The sequence below is a fragment of the Drosophila teissieri genome, chromosome 3R (genome assembly GCF_016746235.2).
Source record: "Drosophila teissieri strain GT53w chromosome 3R, Prin_Dtei_1.1, whole genome shotgun sequence".
NCBI lineage: Eukaryota > Metazoa > Arthropoda > Insecta > Diptera > Drosophilidae > Drosophila > Drosophila teissieri.
The window spans coordinates 7,226,570-7,253,231 of NC_053032.1; the positions used below are offsets into that span (position 1 = coordinate 7,226,570).

Genomic DNA, 26,662 nt, shown 5'->3' on the forward strand with positions numbered 1-26,662 from the left:
GTTGGGAATGGATGAGAATAAGACTTTCAGAACGGTCACATAATGTCGGTGTATTCATCCAATTTCTCATTGTTAAATGAAATTTAATCAAATTATTTTCAAATATTCTATCAATTAGAACATAAGAATACTAATGTGTGCTACGGCAAGAGAAGGGAGGCTGTCTGTTTCGTGCTTGAAGAGGCACGAATTAAAGGCAAGAATTAGTGGCTTCAAATCATTACGTCAGTATATTTAATTATTTCACTAGTAAAATTCCATATAGCTAGTATACATTCATGCCAACAACAACAAAAAAATAAAATGGGACCCTCTACTATAGATATATACACGAATTTCTAACAAACTTACGTAAATTATAATAAATGATGGCGATTATCAAATAGTAAATGGTAATTTTCTCCGAAAATAATTTACCTAAATATGGCAAAGCAACGAGGTATACAAAATGATATTGGCAAATCAATAATAAAACAATAATAAAAACGCTATAGTCGAGCTTCCCAACTATCCCGTTACTCAGCTAATGGAAGTGCGAACCAGAAATGTTCACATTTTTCTGGAATATTGATAGTAATAGGAAAAATAAAAATTAAATGAAAACAATTTAAAAAATCTTTTAAAAGTGTGAACGTGACGTTTTTGGGTGGTTTGTGGGCGTTAAGGTGGGTTTGGCATGGGTTTCAAGTGAAACCCAAAACTAAACAAGAGAGAACGCTTTAGTCGAGTTCCCCGACTATCTGATACCCGTTACTCAGCTATTGGAAGTGACAGTTTTTGGCGGTTTGTGGGCGTTAGAGTGGCGTGGCAAAAAGATTTTTGGCAAATCGATAGAAATTTACAAGACTAACAAAAATGTGAAAAAATATCAAAACATATTTCAAAAGTGTGGGCGTGGCAGCTTTGGGCGGTGGGCGTGGCTACACGAATCAAAAACCTTTCGCTGCGTCTATGTCTCCGAGGTCTGCATGCCTTATCTCAACTTTCTAGCTTTTGTAGTTCTTGAGATCTCGCCGTTCATACGGACAGACGGACATGGCCATATCGACTCGGCTATTGATCATGATCAAGAATATATATATCTTATATGGTCGGAAACGCTTCCTTCTGTCTGTTACATACTTTTCAAGGAATCTAGTATACCCTTTTACTCTACAAGTAACGGGTATACAAATATTCATGTTTTGTCCGTTATTGTCGGGGTGAGAAGAGATGTAGGCTGTTCAATTGTGTTTGTGAGAATGTGAGACATTAGGAATATTTTGTTAGTGTAGAAATGGCTCTGCTGGGGGTTGCTGCGGCTGAGAAACCGGATCGTTCTGATTCCAACTGAAACGCAGAGGCGAGGATTTCTGGTTCTCCAAAGGGTAGTCTTTATTCACTTTGATATATATATGTACAAATATAAACAGGTTGCTCCAAATTTTTGTCTTCGTGACTTGTAGAAATGAAAGTAAGTAAGTGAGTAAGCAAAAAAAAAAGGGTGTGGCCAGCGGTCCCTAATGGAAGAATACTCCCTTTTTCAAAAGAGAGTGGGTGGATTCCCTTCTCCATTTAGGGACGCGTGGAACTGGCACACGGGAGCTGGAGTAAACATCCCGCCCGCCTTGCAATGCCACAGATTGCAAAAGAATCTGTGATGCGTCAGTGGGCGTATGTTCCGGAGAGCATCCATCCTAAAACAGTGCTCTGTGCTACGATGTGCCCGTTCTGGCTGTGCATGACACCCGGTTGGATGAGCGTGGGAAACACATCCGCACCTAGCACGACGGAGGTACCAGCCGGCCTGTGGAAACTGGGGTCCGACAGGATGAGGTTGGTGAACACTGTTTTGGCAGCGTCAGGCAGCTCTCGGGCAGGAGTCCGCATTCGCAGCTGCTCCTCGACGTGGAACACCACCTCAATCCGTGGCGTCTCTGTATGAATCGGTATGAGAGTGGCTCTGCACACCCTCTCATCACCGACTCCCAGGATAGGGAGGGCCATGGCCTCGGCTAGTGATCCGTCAATGCGGCTCAAAGTAGAGCACGCATCTACCATAGCCCGCACATCGAAGCGTTTGTCCCCGATGTCGAACCGCAGATTGACGGTGGGCAGGATAGCCGTTGCAGTGTGGGAGAGCACTGCCGAGAGGCGGGGTTGCTCGATGTTGGCCTTCGGCTCTGGCGTCTCGATGGGCCTGTCCGCGCTAGCAGACCGCTCTCGCTTTTCCCGCCGATGGAGATGCAGCAAGGTGTGATGAGTGTCCCCACATACTCGGCAGCGACACTCACTTCGGCACGAGCCTCCGGAATGCTGGTGCGCCAAGCAGTTCGGGCAATATTTGTTGATGAGGACCGCACGGAGCCGCCGCTCTGCATCTAGCCGGAGAAACCGCGAACACGTCCGAAGCGGATGAATCCCCTGACAGACTCGGCATCGGAACGATCGAGTTCCTCGAGAACATCTGTCGATGAGCTGGCGACGTTGGTTGCGATGGGACGGCATGGCTGGCGCAAAGAGATGAGAGAAGCTGAGAGAAAAAAACGACTGGAGGATAGAACAAAAAAAATAATAATTAGTGGATACGCTTTACTCTCACAGTTATGGACATTGAACGCATAGACATGGGACATGTTTGTCTACGGGAAGGAAAACTAATTTGGAAATTGGCCGTTTGAGGATACCACGGGCCGTGCGGACGTCTACGACGCGAACTTTGTCATCAGAGCCAGGATAAACCCTTTGAACACGCCCTAAACGCCACCCATACGATGGAACGTGGTCTTCCTTGATAATTACCATGTCGCCTTCGGACATATTCCTGGTTGGAATTTGCCACTTGGTCCTCTTATGGAACTCTTTCAGGTATTCAGCTATCCATCTCGATGCGAAAAGCTGGCCAAGGGCTTTGAGTCGCTGCCATCGGTTCAGGATAGAACTGGCTTCGCCGGCGGTGGGAGGTTCGGCGGGGACAAGTAGCGGTCCGCCTATCAGAAAATGTCCTGGATTGAGAGCGAGGATATCCGACGGATCTTCTGACATCGCTGAAATTGGTCTGGAGTTGAGGCATGCCTCGATCCGACACAGTAGAGTGGATAACTCTTCAAGGGTATACTTAAAGTTACCTGTCGTCTTGTAGAAGTGAGTCTTGAAGCTCTTGACTCCTGCTTCCCACAGGCCTCCCATATGGGGGGCGCCTGGAGGGTTGAAATGCCAGGATAGGCTCTGGTGACTAAATGACGAGGTAACCTTTTCCTTAACCGCAGCGATGAAATCTTCTGTGAGGGCCTTCTCCGCGCCCACAAAAGTCTTTCCGTTGTCCGAGTAAAGATGGAGAGGGCACTCTCTTCTGGCCGCAAACCTTGAGAAGGCTCCGAGGAATTTCTCCGTGGTCAAGTCCGAAGTGGCTTCCAAATGGATGGCCTTCGTACTGAAGCACACGAAGACGCAGACATAGCCCTTCGTGATTCGACAGGCACGACCTGAATAGCTCTTGACATCAAACGGTCCCGCGAAGTCGAGTCCTGTGTGTGTAAAGGGTCGCGAATAGGTCGCTCTGGACTGAGGTAGTTTACCCATTAGCTGGGACTGCACCTTCTTCCGGTGAATGACACACACCTTGCAGGTCGTGGTCACACGTTTGATCAGGTTCCGCAGCTTCGGAATCCAGTATCTCGTCCGGATGAGACGAACCATAAGCTGGTTTCCCCCGTGTATGGAGATACGGTGAGTAAATGTGACCAGAAGCTCTGCTAGTTTGGAATGGTACGCCAAAAGGATAGGATGACGTTCGTCGTAGGATAACGAGTCAGATGCAGTCAAACGACCGCATGACCTCATGATGCCGTCAGCATCCAGGAACGGATTAAGGTTGAGGATACAACTAGACGAGGGAAGCTGTCCTTTGGATTGCAGGATGTTGTATTCCTCTGGATAGTCGGCCCGTTGAGTTTGCCTAATAAGCATGAGTTGTATATGGGCGAGTTCTTTACTGCTTAAGTCTGTAGAAGAAGTCGTAGGAATGCATCTGCAGCGGTTGATGAACCGCTGCACAAAAGCCATGACTCGCAGCATGCGATTGAAGTTTGAAAAACGCTCTAGGAGATCCCATGCTGGACACGCTAAATGGCACCGGACGGATCGTCTTTCGAGTTCAGGGTCCGATACCTCTTCGTGCGACGTGGGCCAGGCGACTTGCGGCTGAATCAGCCACGACGGACCATGCCACCAGAGGTCACTACTTGCCAGCTCTTCAGCCGTGACACCACGACTGGCTAGATCTGCTGGATTGTGCTCGGAACGCACATGTGACCATTGACTGGCATCTGTATTTAGAGCAATCTTAGTCACTCGATTCGCTACGAAGGTGGTCCATTGACATGGTGGCTTGTTCAACCATGCCAACACAATGGTGGAATCAGTCCAGAAAAACGTCTCTATTCGACCAAACGGGATGTGAGGAAGAATTGCAGCCCACAGGTCAGCAAGAAGAACTGCACCACACAATTCTAAGCGCGGGAGTGAAACGGTTTTGACAGGGGCGACTTTAGTCTTTGACGTGAGCAAACTCGACGAAATGCCTCCGTCGTATTGGATGCGAACATAAATCGCTGCCCCATAGGCCTTCTGAGATGCATCACAGAAGCCGTGGATCTGAACTTGTGCTCCCGGTCGGAATTGTACCCAACGCGGGACGCGAACCTTGTGGAGGGAACTATGGCTGCGAAGGAAATCATGCCAGCGTTGCCGTAGCTCTACAGGGAGAAACTCGTCCCATCCAATGCCGGCTAACCATATATCCTGCATTAGGATCTTGGCCTGGACTACAAATGGGGACAACCATCCTGCGGGATCGAACAGTTTTGCGATTTGCGATAGGACGTTGCGCTTGGAATAATTCGCATTGACAACGAGCTCAGTCGGGACAAAATAGAACTCATCCGCCTTGGCGTTCCACCGTATTCCCAACGTTTTCGTGGTGCTCACCTCTTCGATGTCGAGGAAGTCACCTGAGAGCAGGTGGTCTGAAGGAAGTGCCTTTAGGAGAGTTCGCTCATTTGCTGTCCACTTGCGGAGAGGAAATCCTGCGGAGCTCAGAGCTGTCCTCAACTCTTGAATGGCTAAAGTAGCCTCGACCTTCGTGTGGGCTCCTGCAAGCACATCGTCCACATACATATAATCTGAAATTATTCGAGACGCCCGTGGATATAGGGCGTGGACATCCTCGGACAGCTGCCGCAACGTTCGTAAAGCTAGAAACGGGGCACAATTAACTCCAAACGTGACAGTCTGAAGCTCATAGTCCCTGATGTCCCCACGATCATCTCGAAAGAGAATTCTCTGCAAAGCGGTGTGTGCAGGGTTTAGGGGAATCTGCCTATACATCTTGGTGATATTGGCATTAAAGACAAATTGGAATGTTCGCCACTTTAGGATCTGGAGGGTGAGATCGGACTGAAGTACTGGCCCTGGATGCAGGATGTCATTCAGGCTGTTCCCATTTGACGAGGGACTGGATGCGTTGAATACCACACGGACCTTTGTGGTAGTACTTTCGGGCTTGAAAACCGCGTGGTGGGGAAGATAAAAATTCACCGTGTCCGTATTCGGAGGCACAGGCTTCATGTGGCCAAGATCTATGTACTCTTTGATCACTGAGTATTAGGTATCTTTGAGAATGGGATCCCTTTTCAGGCGAGTCTCATTCCTTAGGAATTGTGCGAGAGCGAATGATCTGGAATGCCCCAAGTTGATGTGCTCAGCATCCTTGAAGGGTAGGGATACTACATATTTCCCGTCCCGAGACCTGATAGTCGTTCGAGCGAAGTTTTCTTCGCACAAGTTGTCCGACTCCTTTACTACTTTACATGGAAGATCCTCCACCTCCCAAAATTTTGTAAGAAGTGTCTCCATGGTAGGTTCCGATTCTATGGATATCTTTGTTGTGAAGGACGAAACCCTACTAGTGGCTGTAGAAACTGGCCCGGTTAAAATCCACCCAAAAATGGTCTCTTGCCCTAGCAGTGACCCACATAAGTTTGGCTTCAAGCCTGAGAGGAGGACAGACGGAAGAATATCCGCCCCTATTAGAAGGTCGATCTGGGAGGGCTGGAAAAAGAGTGGATCAGCCAACGGAATATTGGGAAGTCTTCCGAGAATGCTGCGATCGATCGAACTCGTCGGCAGATTCCCGGCCAGATTGGGCAACACCAACGCAGTCGTGTCTATCTTGAGCATCGGCTTCGCCGCCGTGCCCATCTGGAAATGACACATCCTTTTTGAGACACCTGTGCTGGTTTGGTTCAGCCCCGTGATTCTAGTTCTCACGGTCTGACAAGGAAGCTTGATTCTGGTCGCAAGCTTCTCGGAGATGAAGGTGCCCTCTGAGCCTGAGTCTATCAAAGCCCGTGCGGGAAAGTTTTCTCCCTGGTGACAGACTTGGACAATGGCCGTTCCTAAAAGGATGCCCTGCCGATTGGAGGCGAAATGAACAGAAGTGTTCGCAGTGGGCTGATCTGGATTATGAGCCTGCGCTGCGCTGGTGGAAGTAGCAGGACTTTCCTTATGAAGCAGCGTGTTGTGGCGGCCCTTGCACGTAAAACAATTGTGTCTACTTGTGCACTCTCGAAGATTGTGTCCTTTGGCGAAGCAATTAAGGCATAATCGCTTCTGCTTGATATATGATACTCTTTGTGGTTGAGTCATCTGGAGGAAACGAGGACACTGCCGAACTGGATGTGACTCTCTGGAGCAGAGATCACAGGAGCGTACACGTGGGCCGACTTGCGTTTCAAAGGAGTTTACCCTTCTCGGCTGTGGGTTCCTGGGCTCCCTAGTATGTTGTGAGTTGGAAGTATGAAGTCGAACCTCTTCAATCGCTTCTAGCGTGCGATATCTCTCTTCGAGAAACGAATTCATCTCGTCCCAGGTAGGAATTTCGGACTTGTTGTTCACCGACTGTTCCCATAATGAGAGAGTGACTGTTGGCAACTTGGAAGAGCAGAAGAAAATCAGAATGCAATCCCAATTTTCTGTGGAGACATTTACATATTCCTACATTTACTTCGGCCACAGTAACAGTGTCTTCACACTGCGTTACATTTCTACAATTCGCATTTCTGGTGGACGGTACTTAATTTATTTTGTTCAACTGATCGTTTTTTTGCATAAACAAATATTAATTTGTGCAATTAATAGTTCCCAATTGTCCATATAAACATAAACATACATAACATACAACACATACACATTTACATATTCCTACATTTACTTCGGCCACAGTAACAGTGTCTTCACACTGCGTTACATTTCTACATTACGCATTTCTGGTGGACGGCTCGAAGGACCAAAAAATGTAGAAATGGCTCTGCTGGGGGTTGCTGCGGCTGAGAAACCGGATCGTTCTGATTCCAACTGAAACGCAGAGGCGAGGATTTCTGGTTCTCCAAAGGGTAGTCTTTATTCACTTTGATATATATATGTACAAATATAAACAGGTTGCTCCAAATTTTTGTCTTCGTGACTTGTAGAAATGAAAGTAAGTAAGTGAGTAAGCAAAAAAAAAAGGGTGTGGCCAGCGGTCCCTAATGGAAGAATACTCCCTTTTTCAAAAGAGAGTGGGTGGATTCCCTTCTCCATTTAGGGACGCGTGGAACTGGCACATGGGAGCTGGAGTAAACAGTTAGTAGCGGTGTTATACCAGGTAAAACTTTTCATATCCATTAAATTTAACGTTAGCTATCGTCACCAAGATTGTCATGATCTGCAAGTTTTGGAAGCCATATTCCGAGTCGTCTTAGTCATTTCAACGTTTTAGATATATTTATTAAAATGTACAACATTTAATATTAAAAATGATATTTTTCGTAGTTTTCTATAAGTTTTGAGTGGGTATTTATCATTTCGATGCCTTTATTAAGGTTATTAATAACGTGATTTAGACTGTGAATCTGTACGTTGCGTCTCTCGGCCCACTTGCTCTTCTGGCATCGAGAGAATGACGCTTAATAATTAAGTGTTGCCGTATCGCTTAAATCTAGTATTATTTTAGGGTTGCCAGATGTAGGTGACGCTACCGACACATCGCTATCCCCCTTCAGTGAATCCGTCACGATCCTAGACTCGCGAATGTTACCTTACGCAGCCTCTCGTAAGTCTTTTGAGGAGTGGGATTGGATTCCTCCGAGTCGAACTGCTTGTCGTCCTTGAATAGAAAAACAGTCTTGAGGCGGTCGACTGATACTGCTAAGTCCTTCCCGTCGAATCATATGGTGAAAACTCGGTCGTTGTCGCGTTTGATGATTTCGTACGGTCCGGTGTAAGGAGGCTCCAGAAGTTGCTTTACAGCGTCTATGCGGAGAAATACATGGGTGCATTTGTCAATTCCCTTCAGTAGGAACATTTTTTCTTTAATATGGTGCGTTGGTCGAATTTTCCATTTGGCACAGCGATCTTCTCCGGCTGAAGGTGCTTGTGCTTGTGAATTTTGGAGCGCTGGCATGGGAGACACAATCTACACCATTTGAGGACATCTTTGTTCATCGAAGGCCAGACAAACTTCTGTCTGATCTGACGGATGCGTGTCAATTCAAAATCCGAGGCTTGCTCCTCCTCGAGTTGCGCCGCGGTGATCGCTGTGGGCATCGTGATTGTGCAAAGCCTCGAAAATGCGTCTGCGACTGTATTTTCTGTTCCTTTTATGACAAGATGGTCGTCGAGAATTGCGATATATAATTTAAATGCCGCAGCTGTCGAGGTGATGCTTTTTCAGGGCGCTGAGATTCTTGGAGAAAAATCCTAGAGGTTGCCAGTCATGACTAGTGCGTTGTTCCAGAACTGCTCCGATTGCGAGGTCCGATGCGTCACAAACCAGCTGTAGTTCAGATTTCGGTGCAGGAAATGATAAAAGCGCTGCGTCTGCTATGCTCTGCTTGCAACTCTCGAAGACTGATATGAGTTCTGTAGTCCAGAGGATTTGTCGTTGGTCGTTCTTCTTTACATTTCTGAGTGTGCGACGATCGGGGTAGGCATCTGCGATAGTAGTTTATAACGCCCAAGAAACGGCCTAGTTGGCTGATAGTTTCAGGATGCGACTGGACGGTGGTTTGATACCGTGTTCGTTAATCGTGTAGCTGAGAAAATTACTTTGCGTTTGCGCTAATTGACATTTGCTCAGATTGATGCTTAGCACGTGTTTCTGCAGGACTGATAACACTGCTCGAAGATGTTCTTCGTGTTCGGCGATCGATTTCGAAGTCTATGTAGCAATATACGAAGTCCATGCCGCGAAAAATATTGTCCATAAAACGCTGGAACGTCTGAGTCGCATTCTTTAACCCGAAAGGCATGTACTGGAATTCTATGAGTCCAAAAGGGGTGCATATGGCTGTCTTCTGGATGTCTTCTTCCGCCAGGGAATTTGGTAGTACGCCTTTACCAAATCAAGCGTTGAGAAGACTTTCCCACCATGTAGCGGTTTGGTGCAGTCGTGAATGTGTGCAATCGGATAGCGATCTGGTATCGTAATCGAGTTGAGCTTACGATAATCGCCGCATGCCCTCCAGCCACCGTCTTTTTTGGTGACCATGTGGAGTGGGCTGGACCAAGGACTTTTGGAGGGACGACATATGCCTTGCTCAATCAGAAAGTTTATTTCCTTTTTCGCAGTTGCAAGTTTATCTCCAGATAAGCGTCGTGGTCGGTCAGAAACGGTGGTCCCATATGTTTCGATATGGTGTTGTACATCATGTTACTTTGTATGCTTCGATGACGGTTTAGTGACTTCGACAAACTATTGCAGAAGCTCTCGAAATTTAGAAATTCCCTGCACAGTGGAAACGGATGTTTGATTCGCCTGTGCTAGGCACGCGGTGGTTGATAAGGCATCTGTTTTTGAGATCAATAAAATGCTGGAATTCGGCTAAAAAGTCTGCTCCAATTATAGGTTTGTGTTTTTCTGCAATGATGAATGGTCAGGTAAAATTGCGTCTGAGATCCAAGTCCTGTTTAGTTATATATCTACCATTGGTGTGAAGGATGGTCTGGTTTGCTGCGTATAGCGTCAGATCGGCTTGGGTGGTTTTCTGTTTAACCAGCGTGCAAGGTACAACTGAAACCACAGATCCAGAATCGATGAGGTATCTGAGGTACGATCGGTGACGTGCAAACGCTGCTCCCGTGGAACAGCTGACTGAACTGGTGGATCGCTGCTGCTGTCCTGGCTGCCGCTGACCAGCGCGTCAGGCGGCAGCTCCTCTAGTTTAACGACGTGGAGCGTGCGCAGGGTGGTCGGCATTTATTTGCGTTGTCACCAAAGCGCTTGTGGTAGAAACAAAGATTTTTCTGTGCTCCTGAAGTCTGTTTCCCGGTATTGTCCGCTGGTCTTGCGCCACGAGATGAACTGCGTGATCGGTTGCGTGATTGGATGCGCTTGACATCCATTTTCAATGCCGTGACATCTTGCATGAGCGAACGTAAATTGTCAGAAAGTTCTTTCAAAGGATCTGCAGGGGCAACTGCGCAGATAGCCGAACTTGCTGGAGGAACAGCAGTTGAAGATGTGCCGATGGCAAACGAGGCGTTCGTGCTAACGGCTTCGAGCATTTTGTCTGCAATCTTCGCAAGCTTGTCCAAGTTCGTCTCAGGACCGAAGTCTCCTATCCGGTAGCACCTCCTGCTTGAAGTAGTCGTCGCAGTTTTGATTCGGGCGACTCAGCGATCTTCTGCAGCAAGCGAGTTTTGATTGATGCGTACTTGTTATCTGCCGGTGGACGAGTGACGAAATCCTCCACAGCCAAAACCACATCTTCTTCCAAATGCAATGTCATCAAGTCGAATTTGTCAGTGTCGTCGAAATTGTGGTAGAAACGGAATGATCGCTACACTTATGAAAGATGGCAATTGCACGTTAACACGTGTGTGCGTGCGCGGCGACTCATCTCTGTCCGCAGGAACGTTTGTCTGAAGTACTTCGAGCTGTTGTTGTAGCTCTCGAATTTGAGCAGAGAAATGGCGATGGACAGATTCTCTTGATCGCTTTCGTCGTTGCAATTTAGGCGTCTTCTTTGTAAATTTTGCAATTCGCGAAATCGCAAATTGTAACGGTTGTTGCGCATTGACTTGAGACAACGTTTGTGTGTGAGTGTGCAAATTGTGCGAGAATCTGAAAACAATTTTTCGTACTATTGTGAATTTTAAGTGCACACTCATAAGATTATTTCTTTTAAACTGACAGTCGTTGGCGGTTTGTGGGCGTTAGAGTGGGCGTGGCAAAAAGTTTTTTGGCAAATCGATAGAGAATTACAAGACTAAAAAAAAAAAATAAAAAAATATTAACGAATCTATCTAGCTTTTGTAGTTCCTGAGATATCGACGTTCATACGGACGGACAGACAGACGGACGGCTGGACATACATACTTTTCAACGAATCTAGTTGTATACCCTTTTACTCTACGAGTAACGGGTATACCGATATTAAGTCATTCATCTTTAATCATCATTATCCTTTAACTAGGGTTGTGATTGGGAAGTACTTCATAGACTAAACATTTCAGATCGGTTTGGTGTGCAGTGATGTAAGTTCCTTACCAGAATTCTGTGTCTAAATTCGTTATCTAAATTTGCCTTTTCTTTTATAAGCTCAAATAGATAATTTAAGTTGCTAATATTAACAACAATTTGGGGGGGGTTTTTAGGATCTTTGACTTGGTTAATAGCTTTAGATGTTTCCTGAGATTTACTGCCAGTATTGATTTCTACAAATTGAAGTTCGTCCATTTGGGCACCAACAGCATCAGCATCCTCAATCATCATATCTTCCCCATTCTCTTCATAAATAGAGATGACCGTATCGAGAATAGCAAACCTGTTACAAGAGCTTGCCTTCTGGTTAATTGTGGGGACCAAGTGCAGATCCTGGATCCAAGTGCAGATACTGCTCACTCTTTTCGGGTTAAAGATGGGGGACAGTGGCTTTGCATTTTTTCTCTTGCCTACTTTCCGATTTTGATCGTCCAGTAATCTTCTGGCAACATCGCTTAGGTTTTTTGCTGCAATGTCAGGGCTGGTCAATTGGGAACTTTCTTGGTTTTTTGCACTTGAACCAAAACAGATGCTGCTTGTTGTGGCATTTGCCATTGTGTATATGGTGCTGCTACTGGCACTGGTAAATGTTACTGTTGTGAGACTGCTTTTTGAGTCTTATTGCATGTAATGCGTTAAATTTCTGATCGGCACTCATCTCTAATGTTACTATGTAATTTTCCATATATTTTTCATGATCAATCTGCTTCTTTATAAGCTGAGAGTCATGAAAACTGTTTTCATTCATTTTTTTTAATAGTAGGAGTTAATTCAGGAGTTTTCATTAATTTTTTTAATAATAGGAGTTAATATTTAGCAAATAATTTGCAGACCTATATGTCCGCAAGCAGAGCAAAAAAATTGAGAGAAACCGGCAGAATTATTGATAAACCAACGCGTTGTGGCCGTGGCTGTGGTCGAGAGTGTGAGTGAGGCGCCCGGAACATCAGTGAAGCGTCGCTCTCAACAATTTGACATTTCCGAGACGTCCCTTAGGCGAATTTTGAAAGAAGACCTTGGTATGACACCGTACAAAGTTCACTTTGTTGAAGAATTGAAGCCACAAGACCATCCGATGCGGTTTGCCTTTGCCGAATGGGCAGATGGGCGCTTGGCCGAAGAAACGGAATTTTACCAAAAACTCATCTTTTCCGACGAAGCTCTTTTCCATCTTGGCGGCTACGTCAATAAACAAAATTGTCATATTTGGGGGACGGAAAACCCGCACGTGATCAAAGAGAAGCCAATGCATCCTCAGAGAGTTACTGTTTGGTGCGGATTTTGGGCCGGCGGCATCATTGGCCCATTTTTATACCCGTTACTCGTAGAGTAAAAGGGTATACTAGATTCGTTGAAAAGTATGTAACAGGCAGAAAGAAGCGTTTCCGACCACATAAAGTATATATATTCTTCATCAGGATCAATAGCCGAGTCGATTTGACCATGTCCGTCTGTCCGTCCGTCTGTCTGTCTGTCCGTCTGTCTGTCTGTCCGTCTGTCTGTCCGTCCGTATGAACGTCGAGATCTCAGGAACTATAAAAGCTGGAAAGTTGAGAATAAGCATACAAACTCCAGAGACATAGACGCAGCGCAAGTTTGTCGATTCATGTTGCCACGCCCACTCTAACGCCCACAAACCGCCTAAAACTGCCACGCCCACACTTTTGAAAAAGGTTTTGATATTTTTTAATTTTTGTATTTGTCTTGTAAATTTCTATCGATTTGCCAAAAAACTTTTTGCCACGCCCACTCTAACGCCCACAAACCGCCCAAAGCTGCCACGCCCACACTTTTGAAAAATGTTTTGATATTTTTTCATTTTTATATTAGTCTAGTAAATTTCTATCGATTTGTCAAAAAACTTTTTGCCACGCCCACTCTAACGCCCACAAACCGCCAAAAACTGTCAGTGTTGAAGACTCTCCTTCACACTTCCACTAGCTGAGTAACGGGTATCAGATAGTCGGGGAACTCGACTATAGCGTTCTCTCTTGTTCGTCTTAAATCCGTTACGGTGAAAGGCGAACGCTACCGCGCCATGTTAACGGATTGGTTCTTCCCGGAAATCGAAGAGGAGGACTTGGACAACATTTGGTTCCAGCAAGTCGGCGCTCCGTGCCACACAGCCAACGTTACGATCGATCTTGTGCGCACTGATTTCGAAGACCGAAATATCAGCCGAAATTCTGATGTCGTTTGGCCGCCTTTAATATGGAAAAACAAGAAAGAACGCTATAGTCGAATTCCCCGACTATCTGATACCCGTTACTCAGCTAGTGGAAGTGCGAAGGATAGTCTCTAACACTGACAGTTTTTGGCGGCTTGTAGGCGTTAGAGTGGGCGTGGCAAAAAGTTTTTTGGGAAATCGATAGAAATTTACAAGTCTAATAAAAAAATGAAAAAATATCAAAACATTTTTCAAAAGTGTGGGCGTGACAGTTTTGGGCGGTTTGTGGGCGTTAGAGTGGGCGTGGCAAAAAGTTTTTTGGCAAATCGATAGAAATTTACAAGACTAATACAAAAATAAAAAAATATCGAAACATTTTTCAAAAGTGTGGACGTGGCAGTTTTAGGCGGTTTGTGGGCGTTAGAGTGGGCGTGGCAACATGAATCGACAAACTTGCGCTGCGTCTATGTCCCTGGAGTCTGTATGCTTTATCTCAACTTTCTAGCTTTTGTAGTTCCTGAGATCTCGACGTTCATACGGACGGACAGACGGACAGACGGACGGACAGACGGACGGACAGACGGACATGGCCAGATCGTCTCGGCTATTGATCCTGATCAAGAATATATATACTTTATATGGTCGGAAACGCTTCCTTCTGCCTGTTACATACTTTTCAACGAATCTAGTATACCCTTTTACTCTACGAGTAACGGGTATAATAAATTTGATGATCGGATGAACCGTTTTTGTTTTATTGCATTTAAAAAAAAAAAAGTTACGTGGCGGACCCTGTATGTGATTTGTGCTATTAGCACAAAATAAACCATCACTTTTGCATGCGCACGACACAGCCGATCTCTTTGAATGCAGATTTGCGACTTCTGAGAATATAAAAAAGTGTCTATAAGTAGCCGAAGAGTAGCCAAGAAGAGAAAATCAGCCAGGTGGTGTAGCGCTTGTGGCAATAAAACTAGTCTGCAGGCAAGAAAAGCGGTGGCGCCATCTACATGTCATTCCCGTAACGAGAAAAGGGGGCAGACGAGGAAAGTCGGGAAAAAGCGTTAGTATAGAAAGAGGCAACATAAGCATCTGTCAGATCTCGGCAAATACCGTAGGCTCGACGGGAGAGAACAGGGATAGCTTCCCAGTAACTTCAACTAAACGCCAGCTTTCTTTTCTGATTTGGCTGTTCACGAGGAGAGTTTGGCGCTGAAAGAAATTAGAGACGTTACCAAGTGGCAGTGAAAAGAAAATGGCGAAGCACTAAGAAGGGAAAAATCCAGCCAAAGGCAGCGCTAAGTCCAATTGCAGGGTAAGCGAGGAATAAAAAACAAGTGCGATTTGGGTGGTGGTGCAAGAGGTCTATTGTTTTACCCAGATTTGGCGCTTAGTACGAGATCTAACATCGAGCAAAAATGCGGCCCAGCATCGAGCGAAATAGCGATCGAACTAATACCCAGAAATAAGGGATTACTCAGCCCCTGGAGGAGCCGATCGCTGGCCTCCCAAATTCTCGCAGCGAGCAGCAGCGGAAATCTTATAAAAAACCAGCTTATTTATTAATTAATCCCTGACCTTTCGCAAGGTTTAAGTTAAGAGTCGGAAAGTCAGGAAAAGGGCCCCAAATAGTTAGATCCCAATTAGCAAACTGGCGATACCCATTTCTCCAATTCGGCCGGAATTTATTCTCTTTACGTTTCTCTTTTAAAAATCGTATCGTGACGTCAGAATCTCCATGGTCCGCAATTTCTACGTGTTCCTATTGAGCATCTAAGGAAGGAAAGAAAAGGAAACCCAAGTCAAAGTCCCCAGTTCTCATTTCGAATTATTGTTCGGCGGACGCAAAACGGAGAAGAGGAGTTATAAATTTTGTCGCGCGGTTGCATACGCATCGATGTTTTCGGGAAAAACGAGAAAACGGAGAAAATTCGCGAATCAGCGGCGCGGGAAAAGCCAAGGATCGAGAGGCTGATGGGCGGTAGATATTTTTGTTAGTTTTTCTTTAGTTCAATAAATGATGTAAGCGGTATTCCGGTGAGGAGAAGAAGAAGTGAATAAGTATAAGCGGAGACGAGAAGGAAAAAGTGGCAGTGTAAAGAAATAGTGTGTGAAGGGTAACAAAGAAGGATCGGCTAATTTTCAAAAAAAATTAGCGAAAAGGATTATTAATGTCTCCAACAGGTGCGGAAACCAACGGAAGCGCTTTCGTCGGTGGAACCCCGGATCTCTGGAGAGTGTACAAATCTCTGGGATTTAAGTGGCGAGCATTAAAGAGAAAATGCAAATGGATTGAGCCCACGATATTTTTCGCTCCTTGTCCCACTCTTTGCGCGATTAAAAGTTGGGCAAAGTTTTAGAGCCTCTGAACGAAGAGAAGAGGAGAAATGAAATTTCAAGTTCAAGGTTAAGCGCGGAACATTGGGATAGAATCTGAGTTATTTTTGCTTTGTCTCTCTTTAACTTTTTCTGCATTTTTTGATCGTGCCACCTCAGCAGCAGTTTTCTTTAAATATTTATATTTTGTCGATGCGTTCACAATTCGCTATTATATGCCTTCGTCTCGTTCACAGCCGCATAGTTAAGATGAGATCTAATTTGTGAAGTTTACTTTTAAGTCATGTTTACAGACATACTTTTATATCGCATGCGATTTCTGTATATTGTATACATTGGCTTCGGGCGTGGGTTATAGTCGTTGGCCCGTGTTCATTTTCCTTCAAGTTGTTAGTTGTAAGGAATCTCATTTAGTATGCTAAGAATACATTGATAATGTGGTAGAAAACCTTTTGTTTGCCTATGGCTAGGATAACTCCTTTGTGAACATGTGTTAGTAATCTAAAAGGGGGCCGTCCAAGTATAGTGTGCAATGCATTTGTTTTGGAGAAAGACGGCCAAGGCAGGGCGGACATTAGCGGACCGCGAGGCCATCAGAGGATCGCAAGGGAGATGAGGAAAGGTAGTTGTCGTCCGATTTTCTGTGTTATGTTAAACTCTTTCAGCCCTTAACCAATTCTTGTCGCTGCACGCGAATTTATTTGAGTATTTAGAGGAGGATCAGGCTGAGGTATAGGGACAAGACTACCACCCCACATAGCCGACAAGGAGCAGCTGGACAATTGCGCGTGCGTCCCAAATACCTCCCACCACCACCCAAGCCGAGTAGCAATCCGTTACAGTGGTAAAACCCAAGCCACCCCTATATGCCGCGCTGAGCCCTTAGTTGGTAAGTTTTTGGGGTTATGAATTTCGTCGGCAGTTGTTTAGGTAATATTTCTTAATAGGCTCGGCGTTTAATAAAAATTTTAAAGTTTAAACATTTGTACGGAATTGAAGTGAAACTTGTAGCTGCAGCGGGACGGAGTTTCCGAAGCGACAAGAGAAAAAGCTCAATATACCGTCGCCGCTTGAGTTTTTTTCGCTGAGCGATGCCGCTAAGCCGCTGTCTTGAGCCGATCTTCAGCGTCGATGCCTAAGCTGGCAGTATGATTTAAGCGCAGAATTAATAAAAAACAAGAGGGAACGCTATAGTCGAGTTCCCTGACTATCAGATACCCGTTACTCAGCTAGTGGAAGTGTGAAGGAGAGTCTTCATCACTGACAGTTTTAGACGGTTTGTGGGCGTTAGAATGGGCGTGGCAAAAAGTTTTTTAGCAAATCGATAAAAATTTACAAGACTAATACAAAAATGAAAAAATATCAAAACATTTTTCAAAAGTGTGGGCGTGGCAGTTTTGGCCGGCTTGTGGGCGTTAGGGTGGGCGTGGCAACAAGTTTTTCTGCAGATCGATAGAAAATTGCAATACTAATAAGAAAATGAAAAAATATCTAAACATTTTTCAAAACTGTAGGCGTGGCAGTTTTGGGCGGTTTGTGGGCGTTAGAGTGGGCGTGGCAACATGAATCGACAAACATGCGCTGCGTCTATGTCTCTGGAGTCTGTATGTTTATATCAAGAATATGGTCTTTATATGGCTTCCTTCTGCCTGTTACATACTTTTCAACGAATGTAGTATACCCTTTAGTCTACGAGTAACGGGTATAAATACTTCTAAAAAAATTAGACGATTTTGAGCGAGGACGTGCTGCAAGCAGTACGTGCTTGCAGCACATGCTTTGTGAGGTCTACCAGTATAGGATCTGTACATTTTAGGGAGGAAACGTCGAAATCCGATTACCAAAGCTTTTCGAAATGATCTCTTTCTTAGTAGTGAGAAGCTCGGCTCAAGTCTCTTGATGGACTTGAAAGCTTTGCTCACGGCCTCTCAGTGGCAGTACCTCTCACCAAATCGATTATCATTTCCGATTGCATTTAAAAAGTCTCTCGCCCGTTAAGTCGCGATCAGTTGTCTCTGCGTCTTGAAGGCGTTCGTAGCTTAATTTCGCTTCCCGGTTTTCTGGTTCGAGGTCGACGAGCGTAATCGCAAAGACGCGTTCTGTTTATAAGCTGTGAAATTTATTATTAAGATTTGTGGGAAATATCCCAGAAGATGAAGTCAACACGCAAAGTAGTTGGGATTTTATTGGCCTCCTGCCTGCTGCCTTTCACTGTTCTACACAATGTTGAGGCCCAAGGAAGTAAGTACCGAGCTATAAATATGTGATTCACTCAGAGCTGACTCATTAATTGAGACCGGTACTTATACTCGTTAAGCGCAATAGCTTAACATAAATCAATGCGGTTATCAAACTTGAAATTTACAATTTTCCCATGTCAATGACTTAATTGAGCTCACTCGTGTAATCTTATATTTTCTTTTCAATAAATTGTATGGATCCAGTCAAACAACGCATTACATTATCAAGATATTTGATTGATGTCAAAAAAATTAATCGTATTTTGTATTAAACTTTCGACCATTTAAAATGTTTTATTTTAAATGAACCCTTTGAAACTACTTAAAAGTGTCATTTGAATTTTTATTTTGTATAAACTAATTTCTTAATAGAACTTTATAATTTTAGTAAAAAGTAAGCTGCAAAACTAGGTCACTACAATTTTTGATAGCACAATCAAGCAAATCAATATTTTGAATATGAATATGAATATATGTATATATGAATATGAATATTTTTGAGTACAGCAATCGCTTTATTGCACATATTGAGCTTAATAACTGTTTTACTTTAACATGCTCTATTCTTATTGTTGTTATTTATTTATTATTATTTAAATTGTTTTATTAGCGGGTAGACTCATTAATTTAGAATTTTCAGAGATTTTATCTAGCCATGTCTGTTTGTCCCTTCGTTTTTAGTCTGCCAGATTCAATGCTATCTGTACACTATTCCGATTAGTTGTTTTTGACAGGTGAAACTGATCTGCCTACTTGTTTAAATTTTTTGCGTAGCTTGTATAAATCCCAACCAAAAACAGGGGCGATGCATGTCCGTATACGACTGCCAAAGTCTGCTCTCCGTGCTTCAACAGACTTATGTCAGTCCGGAGGAAAGAACATTCCTTCGGAACTCACAGTGCCTCAATGGAGTAGGTCGCCAGCCATATGTTTGCTGTACAAGTGATCGCAGCTTTGGATCCCAGGAGACCACCTCCGGTGCCCCGCCTCCGACGTCTACGAGTTCAAGTCCACGGGGTCAAGAAGGTCAGCCGAGTCAGGGTAGCGTGCTGCCCTCGCCACCCAAGTGCGGGCCCCACTCCTTCAGCAATAAGGTCTATAATGGCAACGACACTGCTATTGACGAGTTCAACTGGATGGCACTGCTTGAATACGTGGATAGTAAGAGAAATTTTAAATTAAGTCAGGTAATTTTTAGATAACCGACCTCTTTCCCTTTTGGCAGACAGGGGACGTCGTGAGCTCAGCTGCGGTGGCAGTTTGATCAACAATCGTTATGTTCTTACCGCCGCTCATTGCGTCATTGGTGCCGTAGAAACGGAGGTGGGTCGCCTGTAAGTATTTTAGGCAGAATAAAAAAGAAATTGGACAAACATGATTTGAAAAAAGTTTTTGGTTTGACCAAAGAGGTGCACATAAGGCAAACATGATATGATTGAACTGTATTCAGGTCTTCAAAAATCTCATAAAGTTGCTCATGTCTCTGTACAGAACTACCGTTCGTTTGGGTGAATACGACACGAGCAAGGATGTGGACTGCGTAGATGAAATATGCAACCAGCCCATTCTTCAATTGGGCATCGAACAGGCCATTGTACATCCCCAATATGATCCTGCCAACAAGAACCGCATCCACGACATTGCCCTATTGCGATTAGATCAACCTGTTTTGCTTAATGAGTATATTCAGCCGGTTTGTTTGCCTTTGGTCAGCACACGAATGGCCATCAATACAGGCGAACTCTTGGTAGTCAGCGGATGGGGCCGAACCACAACAGGTGAGCTTAGTTAATAAATATACTTACTTATACTTGTTCTACGGATATCACCTAACGCTATTAACCAAGAATACCCTAAAATACCTTTATTGATTAAAATTCTTATTCTACAGCCCGGAAGAGCACCATCAAGCAGCGATTGGATCTGCCCGTGAATGACCACGATTACTGCGCGCGTAAGTTCGCCACGAGGAATATTCACCTGATCAGTTCGCAGCTCTGTGTTGGCGGGGAATTCTACCGCGACAGCTGTGATGGCGACTCCGGCGGACCGTTGATGCGAAGGGGGTTCGACCAGGCGTGGTACCAGGAGGGCGTGGTCTCCTTTGGCAACCGCTGCGGACTAGAGGGCTGGCCAGGTGTCTACACACGGGTAGCCGACTACATGGACTGGATCCTGGAGACTATTCGGCCCTGAGCAGGGGAACGAAGGCCGCTTTTGTCCTGATAATGTTTTAATTAAAGTCAAGTCGAGAGTGCTCTTTGGGCAGGGCGCCCATCCCTTAATTAACTAGCATTCAATGTGATTTTATCAGCTGCAGTTACCACGCTGCGTATACGTAATGCGCTTACAATCTAGCGCCGTTTGCGGTAATTAAAATCGCTGTTCCCCCATGGGATGGGATGGTAAGAGTTCAGTGGAATAACTTTCAAGATGCGGCCAACTTGCCCAGAGGCACCTTCTTAGCACCACAGCGATTTTCTGTGCAATTTGGCAATGAATTTCTATTATGCAAGCAGTGCTCTTCCGGATTTCCTGCGCTCCCTCCTCAAAGTTTTCACTTGTTTGCTGGCTGATTGCATTGAAAGCGTGGCGGGGCTGGAAAACAAAGTAGACAATGGCTAGGCTCATTAATTATGTGCGCGCGGAAAGGTTAATGATGACTGCAGGAACCGGTTAGCATGGACAAAAGGCTCGGGTTTCTTGACCAAATTTACCGAGTCCACATAAGAGCTTTGAGCAAGAAGTAAACAAGGATCGCAAAGCTATTTCTAAAAGCTTAACTTAAATGGTTTAGTAGTTGGGTGATTCTTCCTTTATGTAAAAGACCCTTTTTTTAAAACAATGGATTTGACCGTTCAAAACGGTCAAAAGCCTTGCACATTCGGGGCATTTTCCGTTCGACCCGAAGTCAGGCTTGGTTCGATAAACCCAGAAACATTTATCTTCAAAACTTTTGGTTACTTCATTATTGTCATTATTATTATCATTAGCTCATGGCCCTTAAGCTAGTATGAAATCAATCATATTCACCTAATTTGCGATCGTAGAGGCATTGGGATTGCTTTGTTTGTTTAATTTTTTTAGCCCATTGGCGAGAAAAATAATATAATATAAACGAAAGAAAAAATGTTCCTTGAATCCGGCGGCACAGTTTTTGGCTGTTGATATATAAATTCTATTTTCTACCGATATGCTAAAAAAAATGTTAACCACGCCCACTTTAATGCCCTCAAGCCACCCATAACCCTCAGGCCGAGTCTTTTACATTTTTAAAATTTTTTTTTGCCTATTTATATATATACTTTATATAGTCGGAAAGGATTCCTTCTGCCTCATACACAATTTTAATCGAATCTTTTTACTCTACGAGTAACGGGTATAAAAATGTTACTCAGCTGGAGGAAGTGCGAACAAGAAATTTTTGACATTTTTCAGCATATTGATAGAAACAGGAAAAAAATTATATGACAAAAAATAAAAAAAATCTTTCAAACGTGTGGGCGTGGCAGTTTTTGGAGGTTTGTGAGCGTTGAAGTAGGCGTGGCAACATGGGTCAACAAACTTGCGCTGCGTCTCTGGAGTCTGTATGTTGAATTTTAACTTTCTAGCTCTTGTAGTTCCTGAGATCTCCACGTACATACGGACAGACGGAGATGGCCCGATCACCTCGGCTATTGGCCCTGATCAAGAATATATATAATTTATATGGTCGGAAACGCTTTCTTCCGCCTGTTACATACTGTTCAACGAATCTAGTATACCCTCTTACTCTACGATAAAGGCTTATAAATAAGTTTTAGATCACCATTTTCAAAAAGTTTAAGTATGATAAAACGTACGTTGTCAGGCTCAGATAAAGGTTTCAATCCGTGGCCTATGACCTTACTCTATTACTTACTCATAAAAAGTGATTCTGCCGAAAAGGTAGGAGAAGGTATCAATATTCTCTTCTTTTCTTTGTACAACCCTTAAAATTCTTTTCTTTTGTTGTATTTTCCAGCCGGAAGTTTCGCTCAACTTTTGCCAAAATGAAATAAAGAGAAAATTTCCCCCATTCAGAGGAGCTCTCTGGCCATGTGTGGCTAAATTGCGCAAACGAAAAAAACGCTTTTGCTAAATGCTGGCGAGCGAAAAACTTGTAATTCAATTTTGGGCAACTTTGCCCAAATGCAAGCCAAATGTAATTAACACGCACACGGACACTCGCACAGGAGTTCGAATCTGCTGCAATGGAGTGGCAAAACGACTTGTACACCTGCCAGCCGGCCAGACAGATATTCCCAGCCCATCCTGACCCAGCCGAGTCCAACCGGACCAAACTCATCGGCCACCCATTCCAATTCCATGCCCACTTCGTGCGAATGCCGTCGATTGGCGTGGAGAGTGTCCGGAATCGCCTCTAACTCTGGGCCCGGAATGGAAATGGCCAAGTGGGAGGCTGGCGCTGCCTTCGTCAGTAACAGGCTTAATTGAGTTGTGTTCGCAGCATTTAAAATGGCCAACAGCGCTAACGATCCGACCAGCTTTACCATGGCCAAAACAACCACGAAAATAAGTTGCATAAATACAACATTTTCATAGATTAGCAGCGCGTCAAAAAAATTTTATTTAATTACCAACTTAAATGCAAAACGAACTAGGGTTTTTTAAACTAGTGAATGTGCTCATCAAATTTCAGTCGTATATTATTATATGTGTTGATACCTATACAGCATAGGTATTTAGGTATTTTTGTCCTTATAATAAATGGGGTAAAAGAATCCCTTACATCCTGCTGTTTCCCATAGTGCACAAACCATAGCGGCAGAACACAAATTGGATTAAATGCCGACGATTTGCAAGAAAAATACTTGCCCCTCTTGCTGTGCTGAAACCAAATTCAAGCTTAAGTGGCCAAAATGAAATGTAGTGTGCTGCGCGCAATGAAAGCGAAAAGAACTTAAAACAAACATAAAGTTTTGGCACGCAAAAAATAAACTGGACTGCGGCAACAGTCGCATAAATCTAAACCATTTTTTAGCGAGCAGAAAGCATGAGCATCGGGACCGATTCGGTGATTGATGAATTGAGCGAGAGTTGCGCATTCGCCATGTGGCCCGGGCAAAAAGTTGCAATAATTTCATTTAACATGCATAGGCAAACTGGCAAACTGTCCCAGCGCAAAGCCTAGCCCAAACCCTCCAATTAAACCGATACCAAAGCCCGAAACCGCCCAGAACGATTCTCGATTTTAGCGCAATTTATGACTTTGGCCTGGATGCACTCGTCACAAATGCCAATGTCGATTTGGGGGACTCTCGCGTTCTTTTGATTGGGCTTCAATTGCTCGAAAGTCTATGCATTTTGGAATATTTGTACGGCGCCATAAGCAGGAGAATTAAAGGAGCGGGTAAATTTGGTCGTGTTAGCCAGCTATCGAGTATTGAAAATCCATTTTGTCGAGTCCATATATAGTGGATACCACTGCTTCACATTTGATTACTGCTGTGGATGGACTCGAAGGCCACGGGAGCGAACTAATGCGATTTGCGCCTGCCCCGCTGATTGTTACCGCCGATTCTGGCTCGGCCACATCATTTGCCGTTTGCCATTTGCCATTTGCCGTTTGCTGTTTGCATTTGCAGTTTTTGCAATGACATTATTTACTTAGCATTTGCATTTCCAATTTTGCATGCTGTGCATTGGCAATTGGCAGTGCAAACACACACGAAATGCCAAAGGACAGTTGATTTTTACGTCTGCTGATTGTGCTCCTATTATGCTTATTGGGTCCCAAATAATAAATGGCACAATTAATTCGAAATAGCAATCAAATGAGTTCAAACTATCTGCTTGCAGAATAACCAAGGGCTCTCTGACCATTTTCTATTACAATTGGGCGCCCCTTCTGGCAATTTGAGAGTATACATTTTAAACAGGCTGCCAATCAAACGGTATAGGGCTTAGAATGCCCTCATTGAGACACAAAGTGACCCCTTCTGTGCAGACTTTTTAGTTTCATCTGGAAAAATTTAATTTGTCGCTTCAGTTTCCTTTTTGTCTTGCAACTCTGTGAGCTGGGCTAAATAAAATTTGAACTTTGAGCATTTGAGCATTCTCAGCCGTTTTGCAGGCAACTCAAACAGAATGCCTGAAAATATTCCAAAAACATTTTGCTGAACATGGCGATTTAAAAAACTCCTTCTATGCCGGAACTATGGGCTCAGGCTCTCGATGTCGAAGCCGCACCGGCGTCCTTAAAATGTTTTATTAAATTTTCATTCTCGAGAGCAACATTTTGCGGTTTCTCATAAGCATTACAGGTCGTCTTCGTCGACTCAAAAGTTTCGAATCATTTGGGCTAAAATATGGCCGCCAGGTAAATGCGATGATGAGGCAATTTATTTGTGTTTATTTTCGGCATACGTTTTCCCGAGTTCTTTTCACTTCTTTGTCGATATTTTACAGGAGCCCAGCCCCAGACCCTCCAAGCATTGAGATGATTAAGTGTTCGTCGGCAGGGCAAGTATTAATAAACTTGCGGCACACACTTTTCCAGCGCAAGCGGGAAAAACGTGATTGTACAGCAAAGGAATGACCACCGCCGAGTCGCAGAAACGACTTGTAAAGGGATCGACAATATAATTTAAATTTATTTAACAACCGACTTGTTAAAACCGTAGAACGAGAGGGGTGGGTTGGGTTTTAGTAGGAAGTGCACCACGACAGCATTAAGTAGCTCATTAAATTTCCTTAACCAACGAACACAACACAAACAAGCCACTGGCAGACCAACTGACTTTTCGTTTTTATTTTGTAAGTAGGAAATATTATAGTAGAAAAACGGCGCCGAAAGAAATGAAATCGCCTGAGAAAGTGGAGTGGGCGGATGTGGGGGCGTGGGGGGCGTGGCGGCGGACAGCCTCAAAGCAAGCAAGCTGTAAAAAACCCCGTAAGTGTATTTTTATTGCGTATAAAATGCATTTTGCAATGCCACACAAAATTCAAGTGGTGTGCGTTCTGAGCGGAAGTTACGACCAGCGAGCTAGGACCACAAGCGCACACACACACAAACACACACATACAGACACACGGGCGGTTTGTGGCTGTGGTGGTGAGTGCTTATGTGTGCGCCACGAAATCTTGATGTCGAAAGTTATGGACCTCGAAATCAAGAAAATCGCAGGAAATTTCGTACTCCAGCTATTGCATTTTTTAAATAATATTCATGTGGAACAGGGCAATCATGCGGAAGCAACATAAATAAGCAAATATATAAATATTTATTGTTATTAAGCATTTATTTAACACTGAGCAAGTCAAAAGCTAAAGAGTTTGACCTCGTAGTACAAGTTCTTAATCGTTTGATTGAACCTGAGCTTGATTTTTATTATTATTTTTAGAAAAGAAAACGTATGAAAACACCACCCAAGCACTTAAGTGCGTGCCAAATATTCAAGATGTACATTACTTACACTCAAGTCTCCAGCAGGACTTAATCATACTTTCCCCAAAGCAAACTGCTTCAGGCGGGGCAAATACCCCAGTCAAGAAAACAAACGAGTTGGCAAGCAATGATTGCTCAGCATTGCTACTTGGTGTTAAATATGTTGCACAAACAAACAACATTCATTACCCCGGCAAGTGGATTTATGCGGAGAGAGAGGGGCTGAAACGAAGGATCGCTACGTGAATGCTGGGAAATTGGCTGTGCAGCGTAAAAACCAGAGGGTATTGCCAAAAGGTTAAAGCTAAACGCGGGATACGATGTTCGAAAGGATTGGTGTTTGGTGATGGAGTCGCGATTTACACCTTGTATAAGTCTAATGTTTACTCTGACGGGGTTACCCAGTGCGAATGCGTGATAGATATGCTAATGCTTATCCTTTGGGCGTGTTTAATGTTGATCATGCTCAGTGAATAAAAACAAATGGCTATCCATTTGGTATGATTTACAGAACAACCATTTCGCTTGCAGTAATCAATGAATATTTAACAACCCCATTCGACTAATATGGGTATACACTACTTCCATTGATTTGACAAAATACCAAATATGTATTAACATGCAAATGTATCATACATATAAATTTAGGGTCGGATAATAATAATAAAAGTCTGCTGAGCGCACCGCTTAGTCGAAGTAGTGAGCATTATATTCAATCGGGTGGGTGTCTAAGTCCCGTTGAGCTACTGGTTACACAGTGCGTATGAGTAACATAAATCCATTGCTCTACGACGTGCGAAGCCTGCGACTTTAAGTTATGCATAAGTTTGTTTTTTATGTCTTTTTCCGACACTCTTTTCGAGCACTATTAATTATAATTTTTTCTCGGGCTATTCTGGCAACATATGTACGAGTATGTATGGGCA

General features: G+C 44.1%; 3 protein-coding genes across 3 annotated transcripts; 1 reads left to right on the forward strand and 2 right to left on the reverse strand.

The window, feature by feature from the left end:
* Positions 1-1,494: 1,494 nt before the first annotated feature.
* LOC122621479 lies at positions 1,495-2,835 on the reverse strand. Its single transcript, XM_043799341.1, has 2 exons — positions 2,782-2,835; positions 1,495-2,457 (listed from the first exon to the last, which is right to left on the reverse strand). Exons 1-2 carry the CDS (start codon positions 2,797-2,799, stop codon positions 1,645-1,647), a joined length of 831 nt encoding a protein of 276 aa, XP_043655276.1. The 5' UTR covers positions 2,800-2,835; the 3' UTR covers positions 1,495-1,644.
* A 16-nt stretch (positions 2,836-2,851) lies between these two features.
* Positions 2,852-5,607, reverse strand: LOC122622371. The gene is made up of 3 exons (XM_043800766.1): positions 3,108-5,607; positions 2,922-3,026; positions 2,852-2,877 (listed from the first exon to the last, which is right to left on the reverse strand). The coding sequence occupies exons 1-3, from the start codon at positions 5,605-5,607 to the stop codon at positions 2,852-2,854; spliced, it is 2,631 nt and encodes an 876-aa protein (XP_043656701.1).
* Positions 5,608-18,089: 12,482 nt separating this feature from the next.
* LOC122619813 (serine protease 7) lies at positions 18,090-20,592 on the forward strand. Its single transcript, XM_043796993.1, has 5 exons — positions 18,090-18,308; positions 19,082-19,468; positions 19,533-19,641; positions 19,799-20,085; positions 20,199-20,592. The coding sequence occupies exons 1-5, from the start codon at positions 18,221-18,223 to the stop codon at positions 20,501-20,503; spliced, it is 1,176 nt and encodes a 391-aa protein (XP_043652928.1). The 5' UTR covers positions 18,090-18,220; the 3' UTR covers positions 20,504-20,592.
* The last annotated feature ends 6,070 nt before the right edge of the window (positions 20,593-26,662 follow it).

Coding starts and splice junctions, on each gene's coding strand:
- LOC122622371 (XM_043800766.1), bottom strand. CDS start 5,607: ATGAAGCCTGTGCCTCCGAATACGGACACGGTGAATTTTTATCTTCCC. Junction 3,027..3,107: donor TCACTTCTACAAGACGACAG/GTAACTTTAAGT, acceptor GACCAATTTCAG/CGATGTCAGAAGATCCGTCG. Junction 2,878..2,921: donor TCCCACCGCCGGCGAAGCCA/GTTCTATCCTGA, acceptor GCCCTTGGCCAG/CTTTTCGCATCGAGATGGAT.
- LOC122619813 (XM_043796993.1), top strand. CDS start 18,221: ATGAAGTCAACACGCAAAGTAGTTGGGATTTTATTGGCCTCCTGCCTG. Junction 18,309..19,081: donor CAATGTTGAGGCCCAAGGAA/GTAAGTACCGAG, acceptor TTTTTTGCGTAG/CTTGTATAAATCCCAACCAA. Junction 19,469..19,532: donor ACTGCTTGAATACGTGGATA/GTAAGAGAAATT, acceptor CCCTTTTGGCAG/ACAGGGGACGTCGTGAGCTC.